Consider the following 18,035-nt stretch of genomic DNA (forward strand, 5'->3'; position numbering starts at 1 on the left):
AATAGGCTGTGTCTAAATACAGTTCCAGGCACCATAATTGCACCCCGTGGTCATATAATATAGACAAGGCAACGGGCTATGGAGGGTATACACACATACAAACCTTTCACATGAGCTGGATAAAGATCCAATATAAAGAGAAAGGGGGGATGTCCATTCATATACTGGTGCAAATGTTTTACAAACATCATGGAACAATATTACACATCATATTTGCATTTCTCCAGAAATAGCAGGTGAAATTGCATTGCATTCAAGCCATGTACGGTCTCACCATAAGCCCATGGACAGTAAATCTTGCTAATAAATTCGTTTTTTTAATCAAATTAAATGAAAAACAATCAATATTTCTAAATAGGATCGGGTCAGAAGCATGATATCATAAATCGCATCTCTCGTTCCACGAGCATAAGGCAATGTGTGCACACGTAGGCGTAAGGGCTCTTCGGCAGGAGACATGGAGGTTAATCCTATCATTTGAATATAGTTTATTAAATAGTATACAATAACACTACAATAGGCTTAGTTATAACAAACATGTAGCCAATCACGTTTGGAAATATTTGTCTACACACATTGGATTCGCATTTCGAAAATGTACTGTATGTTCGAGCCATGGACAAGTGGACATGGCTCAAACATTCTAATTAGATTAGACTACCATCGCTGTTGACATCTCACTGGGCAGAAACTGTTTGAATCAACGTTGTTTCACGTCAATTCAACAACAAACAAATCTAAAAAACGAATTGGATTTGCAAAAAGTAATCAACATAAAGGCATTTCGTCTTTTCCACCCAACTTTTAACGTAAATCCAATGACATGGTCATTTTTGTTATTGATTTCATGTTGAATTCATGTTAGTTGACCACTCAACCAGATGTAAATCAAAACTAGACGTTGAACTGATGTCTGTGCCCAGTGGGATTGCCTGTTAGTGACTTCGCCACATGAAAGGTAAACAAACAAACAGGCAAATAGCCTAGGTCACAAGCGGATTTAGCACCAAAGACAGTGATCGGAATTCCCACAATTTGACAGTTAGGTCCAACAAATTTAAGTGAAAGATGCCATTTTTAAAAATAAGCTGTCTATTGTGAACAGACTTCCTACAGTCACTGACAACTTTTCTCAAACTTTTCACAGAAGCTGCATGGACAAAAATCTTGTCCAATATAAAGAAGAAACAAGAATGCCTGTTCATTGTTTTGCTGCTTGTGATATTTTTATAAAACATTGGTTAAAGCCTACTGTGCACCTCTGCTGGCAAAATGGATGCCATAACCAATTGTGTTACAGCTTTTGGCGGGTCTTAAATATCACCATTAGCACTGGTTGAAATTGGCACATTGTCGCACGTTTTTAAGGACACAAACATTTCCACCCCTCCCACCTCAGTACAAGCGAGCTGATATAAGACAGGTAAATGACCAACCCTGGCGCCAGGTTCTGAAAATAGCAGAGCGCTGGCTTTTACAAGTCAAAATTGCCAAAGAGTGTGCGTTTGACACTAGCGCCAGTTTAACGCCAGCCGAAAATAGAACCCTAGGCTGTGTCCCAAATGGCACACTATTGACCATGGGGCTCTGGTCAAAAGTAGTGTACTAGATAGGGAATATGGTGCCATTTGGGAGACACACATTCTATACTAGAAACTGTCTGCAACCCTCTTTTTGGACAATGTAATGGCCTGAAAAGAATCATTCAAACCGTTTACAATGTGTAGCTAGCTTAACAGTGTTAGAAATGATTCAATAACCATCATCTTTATTCCAGAGGAGGCTGGTGAGGGGAGGATGTCTCACAATAATGTCTGGAATGGAATAATATGTGGTTGACCCCATTCCGTTCATTTTGATAAAGCCATTCCCATGAGCCCGTCCTCCTATTTAAAGTGCCACCAGCCACCACTGTTTCAAACGGTAAGGGTAGCTGGTGACTTTGTTCTGCTTCACTAAGCCTAGGTGAAACTGCACCATTCTGACAGTGAATAAAATGAGAGTTCCTTCCTGGTCCATGCTGCTAAAATCATGATTGACAGCCTCCCTCCATCCATGTAGACAGTACAGTGGGCCAGGCCAGCTGGAGGTTGGACTACAATTGGGACTGGGGAGCAGGGTGGGGATGGAGAGGATGGAGGGGGTGGCAGAGGGGATAATGCCCTTTAAGCACTGCATCCAGCCTACAGCAGCCCTTGGCACACCACTCCAACGTACACACGCCATTTCATTAGCCCTTCCTCCCCAGTCCTCCCCCATCATCACCCGTCCCTAAACTAGCTTTGATAAGCACTGATAGCCAAATCATCAACGATGGAATCAACCCTTATAAGGAGAAGATGTACTGCCAACAGCGACCGCTCTGATGCCAAGCTGATTTTGCACCTTGCAGAGGATGACTAAGGACAGAGGACTGTCCTTAACTATAGGCCGCCTGGGCTGGCAGGATACACAGGATGGGTCCCAAATGGCACCATTCCCCATATAGTGCACTATGGGTTTCCGTATGGGCCCTGGTCAAACGTAGGGCACTATAAAGGGAATAGGGTGCCATTCGGGGCATGGGACGGGGTTAAAGGGAAATGAGGAGCGTCTCTCTAATCTGATGCTGGTTAAGTCTCTTCTCTTAATCTCACCATACAATATAATGAGGATAACGTAGGATGGAGCGGAGTGGGGGGGGGGGGGGTCATGTGACACACACACTTTGGTGAGCACTTCCACCGGTTTGGCTGATGATATCTGGGTTCTTCAAATACTATTTAAAATAATTTAAAATACTTGATCTGTACTTGTGTGAGCTAGTCTGGTATAACAGACCAATAGAGTAGTTAAAAAACTGCAAACCCCTCCTACCTGGCACTCCAGGCAGACCAGAGCAAATGCTCCAAGTATTTGAAATATTTCAAATATTGTTTGAACCCAGGTCCGCTGGCTCACCAAAATGTAAACGGATCAAATGTGCTCTCTTGCTCTCGCTCTCCCTCTCAGGATAAGGGTATTACGGGATGGGATGGGGGGGGGGGGTATGGCCTTAATACTGTCCTATCTCAGATCTACTTCTCCACTTTGTCAGACGTCACCCTGGTTTTGTTGTGACTGATGGACGGTGTAGCTCTTTGTGTGTGAGACCATGTTAGGTTATGGTCTGTAAAAGCATAAGACTGAGGGAGACACTGTAATTGGTGGTTCTTGATGAAGGCTCTTGATAAAAATATAATATTAATTATTTAGCCTAAATGTTGGTCAAGTAAATCCACAACAAGCAGACATGCATGTGCAACTTCCATTTTCATTTGTATCGACAGCAAGTATTTCATTTGCAGCCCTGAGAGTGAGCTGATGTGGCTTGCCAAATTTATTCAATAATTAACTTTTCATAATGACTCATGCAGGAAATGAACAGGCCTACAGAACAAATGGCATATTCAAGCCATTTGTATAAGAATATTCATAAAAATGGAATGCTGGTTTTCAACGAGTCCTCTATATTCCTTATCGACTTTTCCTGACAGGTGACATTCACGTGTACCACGCCTTGTGAAAACATAAAGCAACCCAGAACAACAATATGAGACACTAACTCACCCGGACTCTGTCCTAATATGGACACCATACAGGTAACTATAAAACATGGACCCTCCAGGATTCTGCCCTTATATGGATACTGTAGTACCAGGACTCGGTCCTAATAGGGACACCATAGAGATGACTATGCAACATGGACTCCCCAGGACTCGGTCCTAATAGGGACACCATAGAGATGACTATGCAACATGGACTCCCCAGGACTCGGTCCTAATAGGGACACCATAGAGATGACTATGCAACATGGACTCCCCAGGACTCGGTCCTAATAGGGACACCATAGAGATGACTATGCAACATGGACTCCCCAGGACTCGGTCCTAATAGGGACACCATAGAGATGACTATGCAACATGGACTCCCCAGGACTCGGTCCTAATAGGGACACCATAGAGATGACTATGCAACATGGACTCACCAGGACTCGGTCCTAATAGGGACACCATAGAGATGACTATGCAACATGGACTCACCAGGACTCGGTCCTAATAGGGACACCATAGAGATGACTATGCAACATGGACTCACCAGGACTCTGCCCGTCAGTGTCTGGGCTGATATCATGACCCCAGCCCAGTCTTTGACGGAGGTCATCCAGCCCACCTCGCTGAGTGCAGCCACCGTCTCCTTGGTGTGCTTGATCCCATCCCCATGGGAGGTAGGGTTGTGGACCCGCTGAGCATTCTGAAAGAGAGAGAGAGCGAGATGTATTAAAAGAAACAGATGGAGACGGGGGTGAGCAAGGAATAGAGACAGAGATAGAGGGAATCAGCATTACTAATCAGGGTATAAGATCTTCAGAGCAAATGTATCGAATGTACTATCACGCTCCACCGGTCTCAAGCCCTAAAGAACAATACATGGTCGAGACCATAGCAGCCTGTTTTGCTTTCAATACGTCGACACACACGTTAGCAGGAGACAGGAGAGTAAGACAAACACTGAACCTAACGCGGGCCTGGGAGACTGTGTGCATGCATGTGAGTGCGTGTCTTTCTCTGTGTGGGCCTGTGTCTGTATGTGTGTCTGGGAGAACGTGTGTATGTGTGTCTCTGGGAGAACGAGTGTATGTGTGAGGAGTGTCTCCATGGTAGCCAAGCAGCCAAAGAGCACCTCTGCTGCTGCAGCCCAGCCAACTCACTGAGTTTCTACCTCACTGAGTTTCTGCCTCAGTGAGTGGGCAGGACTGTCTGCTGCCTCAGTGAGTTTCTGCCTCAGTGAGTGGGCTGGGCTGTCTGCTGCCTCAGTGAGTGGGCTGGGCTGTCTGCTGCCTCAGTGAGTGGGCTGGGCTGTCTGCTGCCTCAGTGAGTTTCTGCCTCAGTGAGTGGGCTGGGCTGTCTGCTGCCTCAGTGAGTGGGCTGGGCTGTCTGCTGCCTCAGTGAGTTTCTGCCTCAGTGAGTGGGCTGGGCTGTCTGCTGCCTCAGTGAGTTTCTGCATCAGTGAGTGGGCTGGGCTGGCTGCTGCCTCAGTGAGTGGGCTGGACTGGCTGCTGCCTCAGTGAGTGGGCTGGGCTGTCTGCTGCCTCACTGAGTTTCTGCCTCACTGAGTGGGCTGGACTGTCTGCTGCCTCAGTGAGTTTCTGCCTCAGTGAGTGGGCTGGGCTGTCTGCTGCCTCACTGAGTGGGCTGGACTGTCTGCTGCCTCAGTGAGTTTCTGCCTCAGTGAGTGGGCTGGACTGTCTGCTGCCTCAGTGAGTGGGCTGGACTGTCTGCTGCCTCAGTGAGTGGGCTGGACTGTCTGCTGCCTCAGTGAGTGGGCTGGACTGTCTGCTGCCTCACTGAGTTTCTGCCTCAGTGAGTGGGCTGGGCTGTCTGCTGCCTCACTGAGTTTCTGCCTCAGTGAGTGGGCTGGGCTGGCTGCTGCCTCACTGAGTTTCTGCCTCAGTGAGTGGGCTGGACTGTCTGCTGCCTCAGTGAGTGGGCTGGACTGTCTGCTGCCTCACTGAGTTTCTGCCTCAGTGAGTGGGCTGGGCTGTCTGCTGCCTCACTGAGTGTCTGCCTCAGTGAGTGGGCTGGGCTGTCTGCTGCCTCACTGAGTTTCTGCCTCAGTGAGTGGGCTGGGCTGGCTGCTGCCTCACTGAGTTTCTGCCTCAGTGAGTGGGCTGGGCTGTCTGCTGCCTCACTGAGTTTCTGCCTCAGTGAGTGGGCTGGGCTGTCTGCTGCCTCACTGAGTTTCTGCCTCAGTGAGTGGGCTGGGCTGGCTGCTGCCTCGCTGAGTTTCCGCCTCAGTGAGTGGGCTGGACTGTCTGCTGCCTCAGTGAGTGGGCTGGACTGTCTGCTGCCTCAGTGAGTGGGCTGGACTGTCTGCTGCCTCACTGAGTTTCTGCCTCAGTGAGTGGGCTGGGCTGGCTGCTGCCTCAGTGAGTGGGCTGGGCTGTCTGCTGCCTCAGTGAGTTTCTGCTTCATTGAGTGGGCTGGGCTGTCTGCTGCCTCAGTGAGTTTCTGCCTCAGTGAGTGGGCTGGACTGTCTGCTGCCTCAGTGAGTGGGCTGGACTGTCTGCTGCCTCAGTGAGTGTGCTGGACTGTCTGCTGCCTCAGTGAGTGGGCTGGGCTGTCTGCTGCCTCAGTGAGTGGGCTGGGCTGTCTGCTGCCTCAGTGAGTTTCTGCCTCAGTGAGTGGGCTGGGCTGTCTGCTGCCTCAGTGAGTGGGCTGGGCTGTCTGCTGCCTCAGTGAGTTTCTGCCTCAGTGAGTGGGCTGGGCTGTCTGCTGCCTCAGTGAGTTTCTGCATCAGTGAGTGGGCTGGGCTGGCTGCTGCCTCACTGAGTGGGCTGGACTGGCTGCTGCCTCAGTGAGTGGGCTGGGCTGTCTGCTGCCTCACTGAGTGGGCTGGACTGTCTGCTGCCTCAGTGAGTTTCTGCCTCAGTGAGTGGGCTGGGCTGTCTGCTGCCTCAGTGAGTGGGCTGGGCTGTCTGCTGCCTCAGTGAGTGGGCTGGACTGTCTGCTGCCTCAGTGAGTGGGCTGGACTGTCTGCTGCCTCAGTGAGTGGGCTGGACTGTCTGCTGCCTCACTGAGTTTCTGCCTCAGTGAGTGGGCTGGGCTGTCTGCTGCCTCACTGAGTTTCTGCCTCAGTGAGTGGGCTGGGCTGGCTGCTGCCTCACTGAGTTTCTGCCTCAGTGAGTGGGCTGGACTGTCTGCTGCCTCAGTGAGTGGGCTGGACTGTCTGCTGCCTCAGTGAGTGGGGTGGACTGTCTGCTGCCTCACTGAGTTTCTGCCTCAGTGAGTGGGCTGGGCTGTCTGCTGCCTCACTGAGTTTCTGCCTCAGTGAGTGGGCTGGGCTGTCTGCTGCCTCACTGAGTTTCTGCCTCAGTGAGTGGGCTGGGCTGGCTGCTGCCTCACTGAGTTTCTGCCTCAGTGAGTGGGCTGGGCTGTCTGCTGCCTCACTGAGTTTCTGCCTCAGTGAGTGGGCTGGGCTGTCTGCTGCCTCACTGAGTTTCTGCCTCAGTGAGTGGGCTGGGCTGGCTGCTGCCTCGCTGAGTTTCCGCCTCAGTGAGTGGGCTGGACTGTCTGCTGCCTCAGTGAGTGGGCTGGACTGTCTGCTGCCTCAGTGAGTGGGCTGGACTGTCTGCTGCCTCACTGAGTTTCTGCCTCAGTGAGTGGGCTGGGCTGGCTGCTGCCTCAGTGAGTGGGCTGGGCTGTCTGCTGCCTCAGTGAGTTTCTGCTTCATTGAGTGGGCTGGGCTGTCTGCTGCCTCAGTGAGTTTCTGCCTCAGTGAGTGGGCTGGACTGTCTGCTGCCTCAGTGAGTGGGCTGGACTGTCTGCTGCCTCAGTGAGTGTGCTGGACTGTCTGCTGCCTCAGTGAGTGGGCTGGACTGTCTGCTGCATCAGTGAGTGGGCTGGACTGTCTGCTGCCTCAGTGAGTGGGCTGGACTGTCTGCTGCCTCAGTGAGTTTCTGCCTCAGTGAGTGGGCTGGGCTGTCTGCTGCCTCAGTGAGTGGGCTGGGCTGTCTGCTGCCTCATTGAGTGGGCTGGGCTCTCTGCTGCCTCATTGAGTTTCTGCCTCAGTGAGTGGGCTGGGCTGGCTGCTGCCTCACTGAGTTTCTGCCTCAGTGAGTGGGCTGGACTGTCTGCTGCCTCAGTGAGTGGGCTGGACTGTCTGCTGCCTCAGTGAGTGGGCTGGACTGTCTGCTGCCTCACTGAGTTTCTGCCTCAGTGAGTGGGCTGGGCTGTCTGCTGCCTCACTGAGTTTTTGCCTCAGTGAGTGGGCTGGGCTGTCTGCTGCCTCACTGAGTTTCTGCCTCAGTGAGTGGGCTGGGCTTGCTGCTGCCTCACTGAGTTTCTGCCTCAGTGAGTGGGCTGGGCTGGCTGCTGCCTCAGTGAGTGGGCTGGGCTGTCTGCTGCCTCAGTGAGTTTCTGCTTCATTGAGTGGGCTGGGCTGTCTGCTGCCTCAGTGAGTTTCTGCCTCAGTGAGTGGGCTGGACTGTCTACTGCCTCAGTGAGTTTCTGCCTCAGTGAGTGGGCTGGACTGTCTGCTGCCTCAGTGAGTGTGCTGGACTGTCTGCTGCCTCAGTGAGTGTGCTGGACTGTCTGCTGCCTCAGTGAGTGGGCTGGACTGTCTGCTGCCTCAGTGAGTGGGCTGGACTGTCTGCTGCCTCAGTGAGTGGGCTGGACTGTCTGCTGCCTCAGTGAGTTTCTGCCTCAGTGAGTGGGCTGGGCTGTCTGCTGCCTCATTGAGTGGGCTGGGCTCTCTGCTGCCTCAGTGAGTTTCTGCCTCAGTGAGTGGTCTGGTCTGTCTGCTGCCTCAGTGAGTGGGTTGGGTTGTATGCTGCCTCAGTGAGTTTCTGCCTCATTGAGTGGGCTGGACTGTCTGCTGCCTCAGTGAGTGGGCTGGGCTGTCTGCTGCCTCAGTGAGTGGGCTGGGCTGTCTGCTGCCTCAGTGAGTGGGATGGGCTGTCTGCTGCCTCAGTGAGTGGGCTGGACTGTCTGCTGCCTCAGTGAGTGGGCTGGACTGTCTGCTGCCTCAGTGAGTGGGCTGGACTGTCTGCTGCCTCAGTGAGTGGGCTGGACTGTCTGCTGCCTCAGTGAGAGTGGGCTGGACTGTCTGCTGCCTCAGTGAGTTTCTGCCTCAGTGAGTGGGCTGGGCTGTCTACTGCCTCAGTGAGTTTCTGCCTCATTGAGTGGGCTGGGCTGTCTGCTGCCTCAGTGAGTTTCTGCCTCAGTAAATGGGCTAGGATGTCTGCTGTGCGAATACTTAACAGTGTGTGCCATAAGCGCATCTGAAGTATCCTGTAAGTATAACTGTAGAACCTGTCATTGGTTCTACCTGGAACCAGAGAGTTCTTCATGAGAGGCAGAATTTCTGTTACGTGTATTTAAAATACGTATTTTAATTACTTCTGAGTATTTTGTATGTTGTATTAGACTGGATTGAACTACACTCCAATTATATTTGTAACAAGATACTTTTGAAAGCTTAAATGTATATTTTCAAAATACAAAATACTTTTCTACACCATTTCTAGCTGTTCACAATCTTGTGGCCCCCTTTCACCATACATTGGTATCAAAAGTCTGATGGCACTATGGAGTGATAAGAGTGTCTGCTGAATTAACTAAATATAAATGTATATGTAAAAATGAACAATTGCAAACCATGCTGAGTATTACTCTAATGAGCTCTGCCCCGAAACAAGGCAAATGACAATAGCCAGTGTGCTTTGCAGTTGTTCATTTTCACATTTACCGTTTTGTCATTTAGCAGACACTATTATCCAGAGTGACAGTGCATTCAACTAAGGTAGATAAACAACAACATATCACAGTCATAGCAAGTAAGAAGTTTCTGTTACAGTTACTGAGAATGTTGATGCCGTTTGACGGGCTACTTGCAAATGTAGTTTGGGATTTTAAAATACAAAATACATATATTTTAATGATATACAATACTTTGCAAAAGTATCTTATATTTTATTTTGACACATTGTTCTTTAGGGTATTTTGTAATTGTAATTCATAATTTATGCCCATCCCTGATGAAAGGGTTGTATATGGCCCTCAAAATGGTTCCCCCATAGGGACAGATTACAAAACCCTGTAACCAGAGGGTTCTTCGTGAGGGTTCTACTTGATTTATCTTGTCAATTAACACATTTATAACACCCATAGAATTTTAACAATATAATATGGCTGACCATAAAAAAGAACTGTATGGTTCTTCAAAGAGTTCTACAAACAACCTTTCAAAATGAGAACATTAAGAACATGTTCCTTTTTTTATTTCTTGAATATTTAAAACATACAATATACTTGCAGTGAAGCCGCTCAACAACTACATCACATTAGTCATTTAACAAACTCACATCCAGAGCGACACACAGAAGCAACCAGGGTCAATGCCCTGCTCAAGGGCACGTTGACAGATCCCCCACAAGGTCAAAAACGGGGAGCCCAACCAGAGATCCATCAGCCACCGGCCCATGCTCCCAAACGCCAGCCCTCCAAGATCCCCCCCCAGTTCCCCAAGAGCTGCCCCTCAATCATCCATGGTTCTTTATAGAACCATCAAAAAAGGAATCTATATACTTCAGCACCAAAAAAGTTTCCGCTATGGTTACAAGCCAAAGAATCTGGTACTATTTAGAAGAACAAAATCATTTGTGTTCACTACATGGTGAAGCGTCTCGCGGTCCTGCAGCACCACCACATGACGCTCCTTGCTTTTCTACCCATAACAACCCTCGTAGCCTGCACCCCACTGCCCAATGACCTCACGTCACGCCGTCAGATGTTGGTTCCGTCCCAAATGGCACCCTATTTCCTATATAGTGCCCTACTTTTGACCAGGGCCCATAGGGCAGTAATACACTATAAAAGGAATATGGTGCCATTTGGGATGCATCCCTATTTTCACAGGAGCTCAAGACTTATGAAGAATCGCTTGATGCAATTTCACTGGGTTCTGAGAAGGTCTAGAGGCCAATATGAACATGTTCACTGATGGGGAAAGAATAGAATACAACAACAAGACGCTGTGGTGATTGTGACCTTGTTTTCTCACAGATGATGGCACTGTGTGTGGGTGCGCTCGAGCGTATACCTATCTGCGTCATCTTCCAACAGCTGGTTAAACAATGCTACGTTTATTAGAGTCAGACTGCTGTGACTGTCGTCCATTTGTTGCAGTGTTAATACCCAGGATTTCAGCATGCCGTGCTCCCAACATGCACTGGGGTTGTTGTGTGTCTACACTGAATGGCTAGCACGACTTCAGAGCTCTCCTGGCATGTAACTATGTAGCAAGCATTATGTGCTGTGCCTCTGCTTCAACCATAAACCTTCAGAGAGCTGGGGGATCGGCACTGTTCCGATGGCACTCACGCAAAGCACAGGATGTATGAATGGAAAGGCTACTAACACAGAAACAAAATCGCGCTCAATTGTTTGTATGTCTGTGAACAGCAGACAATAAAGCATAATAACTCTAAAATATGTGAACAGATATAAAGGACATTTCTGAAATTAGGTTATATTATCAAAGAGGTTAGCAATATTCTGTGGCTCTTTCATGAGGAGATTCAAACCAAACTGAAGTGGTAATACTGGCACTGATAATAATATGTAGAAAACCCCCATAATGAACAAACCCAGCTTGTTGCTGTTGTGGTTGTTTGTGTTTTTGTTGCAGCAGATCGTCTTTAGGGAGGTACCGTAACAGTTGTGGAACGGAAAACAGCATATTTAGTCTTATTTAGAGTCAGTCTAATGCTGTGAAATCTAGGTCACGTCCAAAATGACATCCTATTCCCTACATAGTGCACTACTTTTGACCAGATCCCTATGAGCCCTGGTCAAAAGTAGTGCGCTATATAGGTAACAGTGTGCCTTTTGGCAAGCATACATAATCGTGTTAGTAGGAGCTATTATTCAGAGCAAAGCCAGGCGTCCTCTAGCAGACGAGCAGACGAACCATGATACATATCCTATTGCAGGGGTAGGCAACCCTGTTCCTGGAGTGCTGCAGGTACTTCAATACTTTGTCACAACTAGATACCACATGAGACCAACTGAGCTAATCGTCAGAGGAAGGCCCGAAAAATTGTCAAAGACTCCAGTCAGCCAAGTTATAGACTGTTCTCTCTGCTACCACATGGCAAGCGGTACCGGAACACCAAGTCTAGGTCCAAAAGGCTCCTTAACAGCTTCTACCTCTAAGCCATAAGACTGCTGAACAATTCATCAAATGGCTACCCGGACTATTTACATTGACACCTCCCCGCTTGTTTTTACACTGCTGCTACTCAATGTTTATTATCTATGCATAGTGACGTTACCCCTACCTACATGTACAAATTACCTCGACTTACCTGTTCCACCGCACATTGACTCGGTACCGGTACCCCCTGTATATAGCCTCATTATTTTATTGTGTTACCTTTATTTTATTTTTTACTTTATTTAGTAAATATGTTCTTATTTCTTGAACTGCATTGTTGGTTAAGGGCCTGTAAGCATTGTAAGCATTTCACGATAAGGTTGTATTCGGCTCATGTGACAAATAAAATTTGATTTGATAATTGATCAGTTCAGTGATTGCCTAAATTCAACACACCTGGTCTTCCAGGTTGGTTAAATCAAAAACACGAAGCACCTGCGGACCTCCAGGACCAGGGTTGCTTACCCATGTCCTATTGTCTGGCCAGGGACATGCTCCTGCTCGCATGAGGCAAGGGCTCCATCCCAGATTAAACCTATGTCTAATGTAGTGCACTACTTTTGAACAGGGCCTGTAATAGTGCACTATATAGGACATGAAGGTAGTCAATGCGGAAAATGTCAAGAACTTTGAACGTTTCTTCAAGTGCAGTCGCAAAAACCATCAAGCGCTATGATGAAACTGGCTCTCATGAGGACCGTCACAGGAAAGGAAGACCCTGAGTTACCTCTGCTGCAGAGGATAAGTTCATTAGAGTTAACTGCACCTCAAAAATTGCAGCCCAAATAAATGCGTCACAGAGTTCAAGGACCAGACACATCTCAACATCAACTTTTCAGAGGAGACTGTGTGAATCAGGCCTTTGTGGTCGAATTGCTGCAAAGAAACTACTACTAAGGGACATCAATAAGAAGAAGAGACCTGCTTGGGCCAAGAAACACGAGCAATGGACATTAGACCGTTGGAAATCTGTCCTTTGGTCTGATGAGTCCAAATTTGAGATGTTTGGTTCCAAACGCTGTGTCTTTGTGAGATGCAGAGTAGGTGATCGGATGATCTCCGCATGTGTGGTTCCCACCGTGAAGCATGGAGGAGGTGTTTTACTGGTGAGACTGTCAGTGATTTATTTAGAAAACATTTAACCAGCATGGATACCACAGTATTCTGTAGCGATACGCCATCCCATCTGTATTGCGCTTAGTGGGACTATCATTTGTTTTTCAACAGGACAATGACACAAGCAAGGGTTGCCTTCCAGAGAGACATCAGAGATTGCAACATTCTCTGTTTCACGGAAAAATGTCTCTCTCAAGATATGTTGTTGGAATTGGTTCAGCCACCAGGCTTGTCCATGCATCGCGCCGACAGAGATAAACACTTCTTTGGGAAAAGGAAGGGCGGGGGTGTATGCTTCATGATTAACGACTCATAGTATAATCATAACAAATCATAACAAGTCCTTCTGCTCAAGACCTAGAATTCCTTACAATCAAATGCCAGCCATATTACCTCCCAAGAGAATTCTCTTAAGTTATTGTCACAGCTGTGTACATTCCCCCTCAAGCTAACACCACGACGGCCCTCAAGGAACTTCACTGGACTCTATGTAAACTGGAAAACATATATCCTGAGGATGCATTTATTGTAGCTGGGGATTTTAACAAAGCAAATTTGAGAACAAGGCTACCTAAATTCTATTAGCAAATTGATTGCAGTACTCGTGGCGGTAATACACTCGGTCACTGCTACTCTAACTTCCGCAATGCATACAAAGCCCTCCCCCGCCCTCCCTTCGGTAAATCCGACCACGACGCCATCTTGCTCCTACCAGAAACTCAAACAGGATGTACCAGTGACTAGAACCATTCAATGCTGGTCTAACCAATCAGAATCCACGTTTCAAGATCGCTTTGATCACGCGGACTGGGATATGTTCCAGTCAGCCTCAGAGAACAAAATCGATCTATACGCTGACTCGTTGAGTGAGTTTAAATGGAAATGCATTGGAGATGTTGTACCCACTGTGACTATTAAAACCTACCCTAACCAGAAACCATGGATGGATGGCGGCATTCACGCAAAACTGAAAGCGCAAACCACCGCATTTAACTATGGAAAGAGGTCTGCGAATATGGCTGAATATAAACAGTGTAGTTATTCCATCCACAAGGCAAACAAACAAGCGAAATGCCGGTACAGGAACTAAGTGGAGTCGCAATTCAACAGCTCAGACACAAGACATATGTGGCAGGGTCTACAGGAAATCACAGACTACAAAAAGAAAACCAGCCACGTCACAGACACCGATGTCACGCTCCCAGACAAACTAAACACCTTCTTGCCCGCTTTGAGGATAATACAGTGCCACCATAACGGCCCGCTAACAAGGACTGCGCCCCCCCCCCCCCCCCTCTCCTTCTCCGTGGCCGACGTGAGTAAAACATATAAACGTGTTAACCCTCGCAGGGCTGCTGGCCCAGACGGCATCCCTGGCCGCGTCCTCAGAGCATGCGCAGACCAGCTGGCTGGTGTGTTTACGGACATATTCAATCTCTCCCTATCTCAGTCTGCTGTCTCCACATGCTTCAAGATAGCCACCATTGTTCCTGTACCCAAGAAGGCAAAGATAACTGAACTAAATGACAACCGCCCCGTAGCACTCACTTTTGTCATCATGAAGTGCTTTGAGAGACTAGTCAAAGATCATATCACCTCCACCTTACCGGCCGCCCTAGACCCACTTCAGTTTGCATACCGCCCCAACAGGTCCACAGACGACGCAATCGCCATCACACTGCACATGCCCTATCCCATCTGGACAAGAGGAATACCTATGTAAGGATGCTGTTCATTGACTACAGCTCAGCATTCAACACCATAGTACCCTCCAAGCTCATCATCAAGCTGGAGGCCCTCAGTCTTAACCCTGCCCTGTGGAATTGGGTCCTGGAATTTGACGGGCCGCCCACAGGTGGTGAAGATAGGAAACAACATCTCCACTTCACTGACCCTCAACATGGGGTACAAGGGTGCGTGCTCAGCCCCTTCCTGTACTCCCTGTACACCCACAACTGAGTGGCCATGCAACCCTCCAACTCAATCATCAGGTTTGCAGACGACACAACAGTAGTGGGCTTGATTACCAACAATGACGAGACAGCCTACAGGGAGGAGGTGAAGGCACTCGGAGTTTGGTGTCAGGAAAAAAAACTCTCACTCAACGTCAACAAAACAAAGGAGATGATCGTGGGCTTCAAAAAACAGCAGGTGGGAGCACCCCCCTATCCACATCGAAGGGACAGCAGTGGAGAAGGTGGATAGTTTTAAGTTCCTTGGCGTACACATCACAGACAAACTGAAATGGTCTACCCACACAGACAGTGTGGTGAAGAAGGCGCAACAGCGCCCATAATCCTCAGGAGGCTGAAGAAATTTGGCTTGTCACCCAAAACCCTCACAATCTTTTACAGATGCACAATCGAGTGCATCCTGTCGGGCTGTATCACCGCCTGGTACGGCAACTGCACCACCCTCAACCACAAGGCTCTCCAGAGGATGGTGTGGTTGGCACAACGCATCACAGGGGGCAAACTACCTGCCCTCCATGACACCTACAGCACTCGATGTCACAGGAAGGTCAAAAAGGACAACAACCACCTGAGCCACTGCCTGTTCACACCGCTACCATCCAGAAGATAAGGTCAGTACAGGTACATCAAAGCTGGGACCGAGAGACTGAAAAACAGCTTCTATCTCAAGGCCATCAGACTGCTAAACAGCAATCATTAACTCAGAGAGGCTGCTGCCTACATTGAGACCCAATCACTGGCCACTTTAATAAAATGGATCACTAGTCACTTTAAACAATGCCACTTTAAATAATGTCACTTTTAATAATGTTTACATATCTTACATTACTCATATCATATGTATATACTGTATTTTATACCATCTATTGCACCTTGCCTATGCTGCCATATATTTATATGTACATATTCTCATTCACCCGTTCAGATTTTTTTTTTTTCCAAATTCCGTTTTATTTTTTCACAAATTCCGTTTTTTCTGTAAATTTTTCTGAATTCTGTGTTTTACGATTTATGCAAATGTTATCATCATAAAGAGTGTCTAATAATGTGAATGAATAACAGTAAATGTGTAATGATATAACAACATTGCACTATTTTTTTATCAAGGCAAGTGCTTCAATGCAGAGTTTCTACTGTGTTCCATTATAAATTTTAAAAAGTAATACAAGAATCTAGGCAACAATGCAGCAAGCAATAGGCAAAACCTAGAGTTATACTTATGTAAAAAAAAAAATAATAATAACGTTGCATTCATTGTTTTTTGTAAAATAGAGTGCTTCACATAAGTGTTTCATTATAAATGAAAAAAAATACCAAAAGATTCATGCAAGACTCTATTGCTTTTCCATGGCTGGAGCCTGCCCACGGATCTTCTGTAGAACGGCACTCATATGTTGGTTGAACACACGGGGCAGGTGAGTTTGACGGAGGCTGCTGTCATTTTCGGGCAACGCTCCTCCCTGTTTGCAATGCTTCACTAGAAACAAGCCGTAGCTTTCTTTGCTTTTCTAAGGGGATGTCAGACTCGGTGCACACAGCCACAAAGTCCTGAATAAATTCTCGTCTTGAATCTGCTGATGAGCTTGCACTGGTAATGGTCGTTTGAAGAGGTATGCTCTGGCTAACACGGTGCTTTTCCTTGTTCTTCACATGGGCTTTAGACTTTAAGTTGTCATCACACATATTTTTACGGGTCCAATCAATAGTATGTTGACAGAATTTGCAAAACAGCTTATCGCCTGACTCATAATAGTCCTTTGGGTATTGCTCTGCTCTGAATTTAGGGGTTAGAGTACTTTTTTACGACTTGGCCGTCTCAGATTGCCTCTTCGACATGTTTCTCAAAGTGACAGCCAAGTTGTGAGGTGACGTAAGAGTCCTACGCACGACCGACCCCCCTCGAAAACAGAAGTATTTCTCTAGGCCTACTCGTCTGTAATTTTACAATTATGAAATCATTTTGGTTACTACAATAATTAGGCCCACTTTTGATTAAAAACAATTATCAATTTCAGCCAAATTATGGAAAATTCTGCAATATTCCTCGTTTTTCAGTTATTTCCATTTTTATTACCAAATTCCGCGATTCCGTCCACGTTTTTTCGCATCACGGAAATCATAAGGCCCCTGGAGTGCTGCATCAGATGACATGGCCTCCACAATCACCCGACCTCATCCCAATTGAGATGGTTTGGGATGAGTTGGACTGCAGAGTGAAGGAAAAGCAGCCAAAAAGTGCTCAGCATATGTGGAAACTCCTTCAAGACTGTTGGAAAAGCATTCCAGCTGAAGCTGGTTGAGAGAATGTCAAGAGTGATCCCATATGTGTTATTTCATAGTTTTGATGTCTTCACTATTATTCTACAATGTAGAAAATAGTAAAAATAAAGAAAAACCCTGGAATGAGTAGGTGTCTCAAACTTTTGACTGGTACTGTATGTTTCAGTTAAGATTGGATTTTTGACATTTATAGTAATAGTTATCAACTACTGCAGGGATGGAACATAACTCGCAAAAAATAGAGGTTGTGGTGGAAGCTGCAGAGAGGTATTTGGGTGTGCGAGACTTGACATCAGAAGAGTTACAGGGTGTGTTAAGTGGTGGTGTCCCATCCTTTCAGGCTGTTCGTCTGCGGTAGCACTAAATAGATTTAAATAGTGGAGTAGGGTATTTATTAATACTTTTTGTGAGTGTAATGTTAGATGGTAAGGTATTTATTGTATTTTATTTTTTTGAATTTTTACAATTTTTTTCAAGCAAAGTATAAGGGAGTTATACTCCAGTCTAGTAGGTGGTGGTAATGCAACATTTTATTGGATGCCAACCGGCGTTAAACGTCATCGAAGAAGATGAGGGGAACAATTTAAAAAAGCAGTGGAACTGGCTTCGAGGTCCAAAGTTGAATTTGAGAGCACTGGGGCATACTTTCTGAGCACTCTAGTTCTTCCATACAGCTGTGGAGATGTAAGATGGATGGAGATGGAAAGGTTTCAATACAGGTTGTCACTCTCAGACATATTTCTGTCTCTATTGACAAGAATGTAAGGAATGCGCTACCATTTAATATGACCAATAAAATATGAGATGTGTAGGCTAGAGGTCGACCGATTAATCGGAATGGCCAATTAATTTTGGCCGATTTCAAGTTTTCATAACAATCGGGAATCGGTATTTTTGGACACCGATTTGGTTGATTTTTTAAAATGTATT

General features: G+C 47.0%; 1 protein-coding gene across 1 annotated transcript in view; it reads right to left on the reverse strand.

Moving 5' to 3' along the window:
• The window catches only part of LOC139571246 (calcium-activated potassium channel subunit alpha-1a-like), a 221,506-nt gene that overhangs the window by 167,479 nt on the left and 35,992 nt on the right, over nucleotides 1-18,035 (reverse strand). The window contains exon 2 of the mRNA XM_071393917.1: nucleotides 4,117-4,272. Within this exon, the coding sequence (XP_071250018.1) occupies nucleotides 4,117-4,272 (156 nt within the window). The remainder of the gene's footprint in view (nucleotides 1-4,116; nucleotides 4,273-18,035) is intronic.

The sequence above is a fragment of the Salvelinus alpinus genome, chromosome 3 (assembly GCF_045679555.1).
Source record: "Salvelinus alpinus chromosome 3, SLU_Salpinus.1, whole genome shotgun sequence".
Classification (NCBI taxonomy): domain Eukaryota; kingdom Metazoa; phylum Chordata; class Actinopteri; order Salmoniformes; family Salmonidae; genus Salvelinus; species Salvelinus alpinus.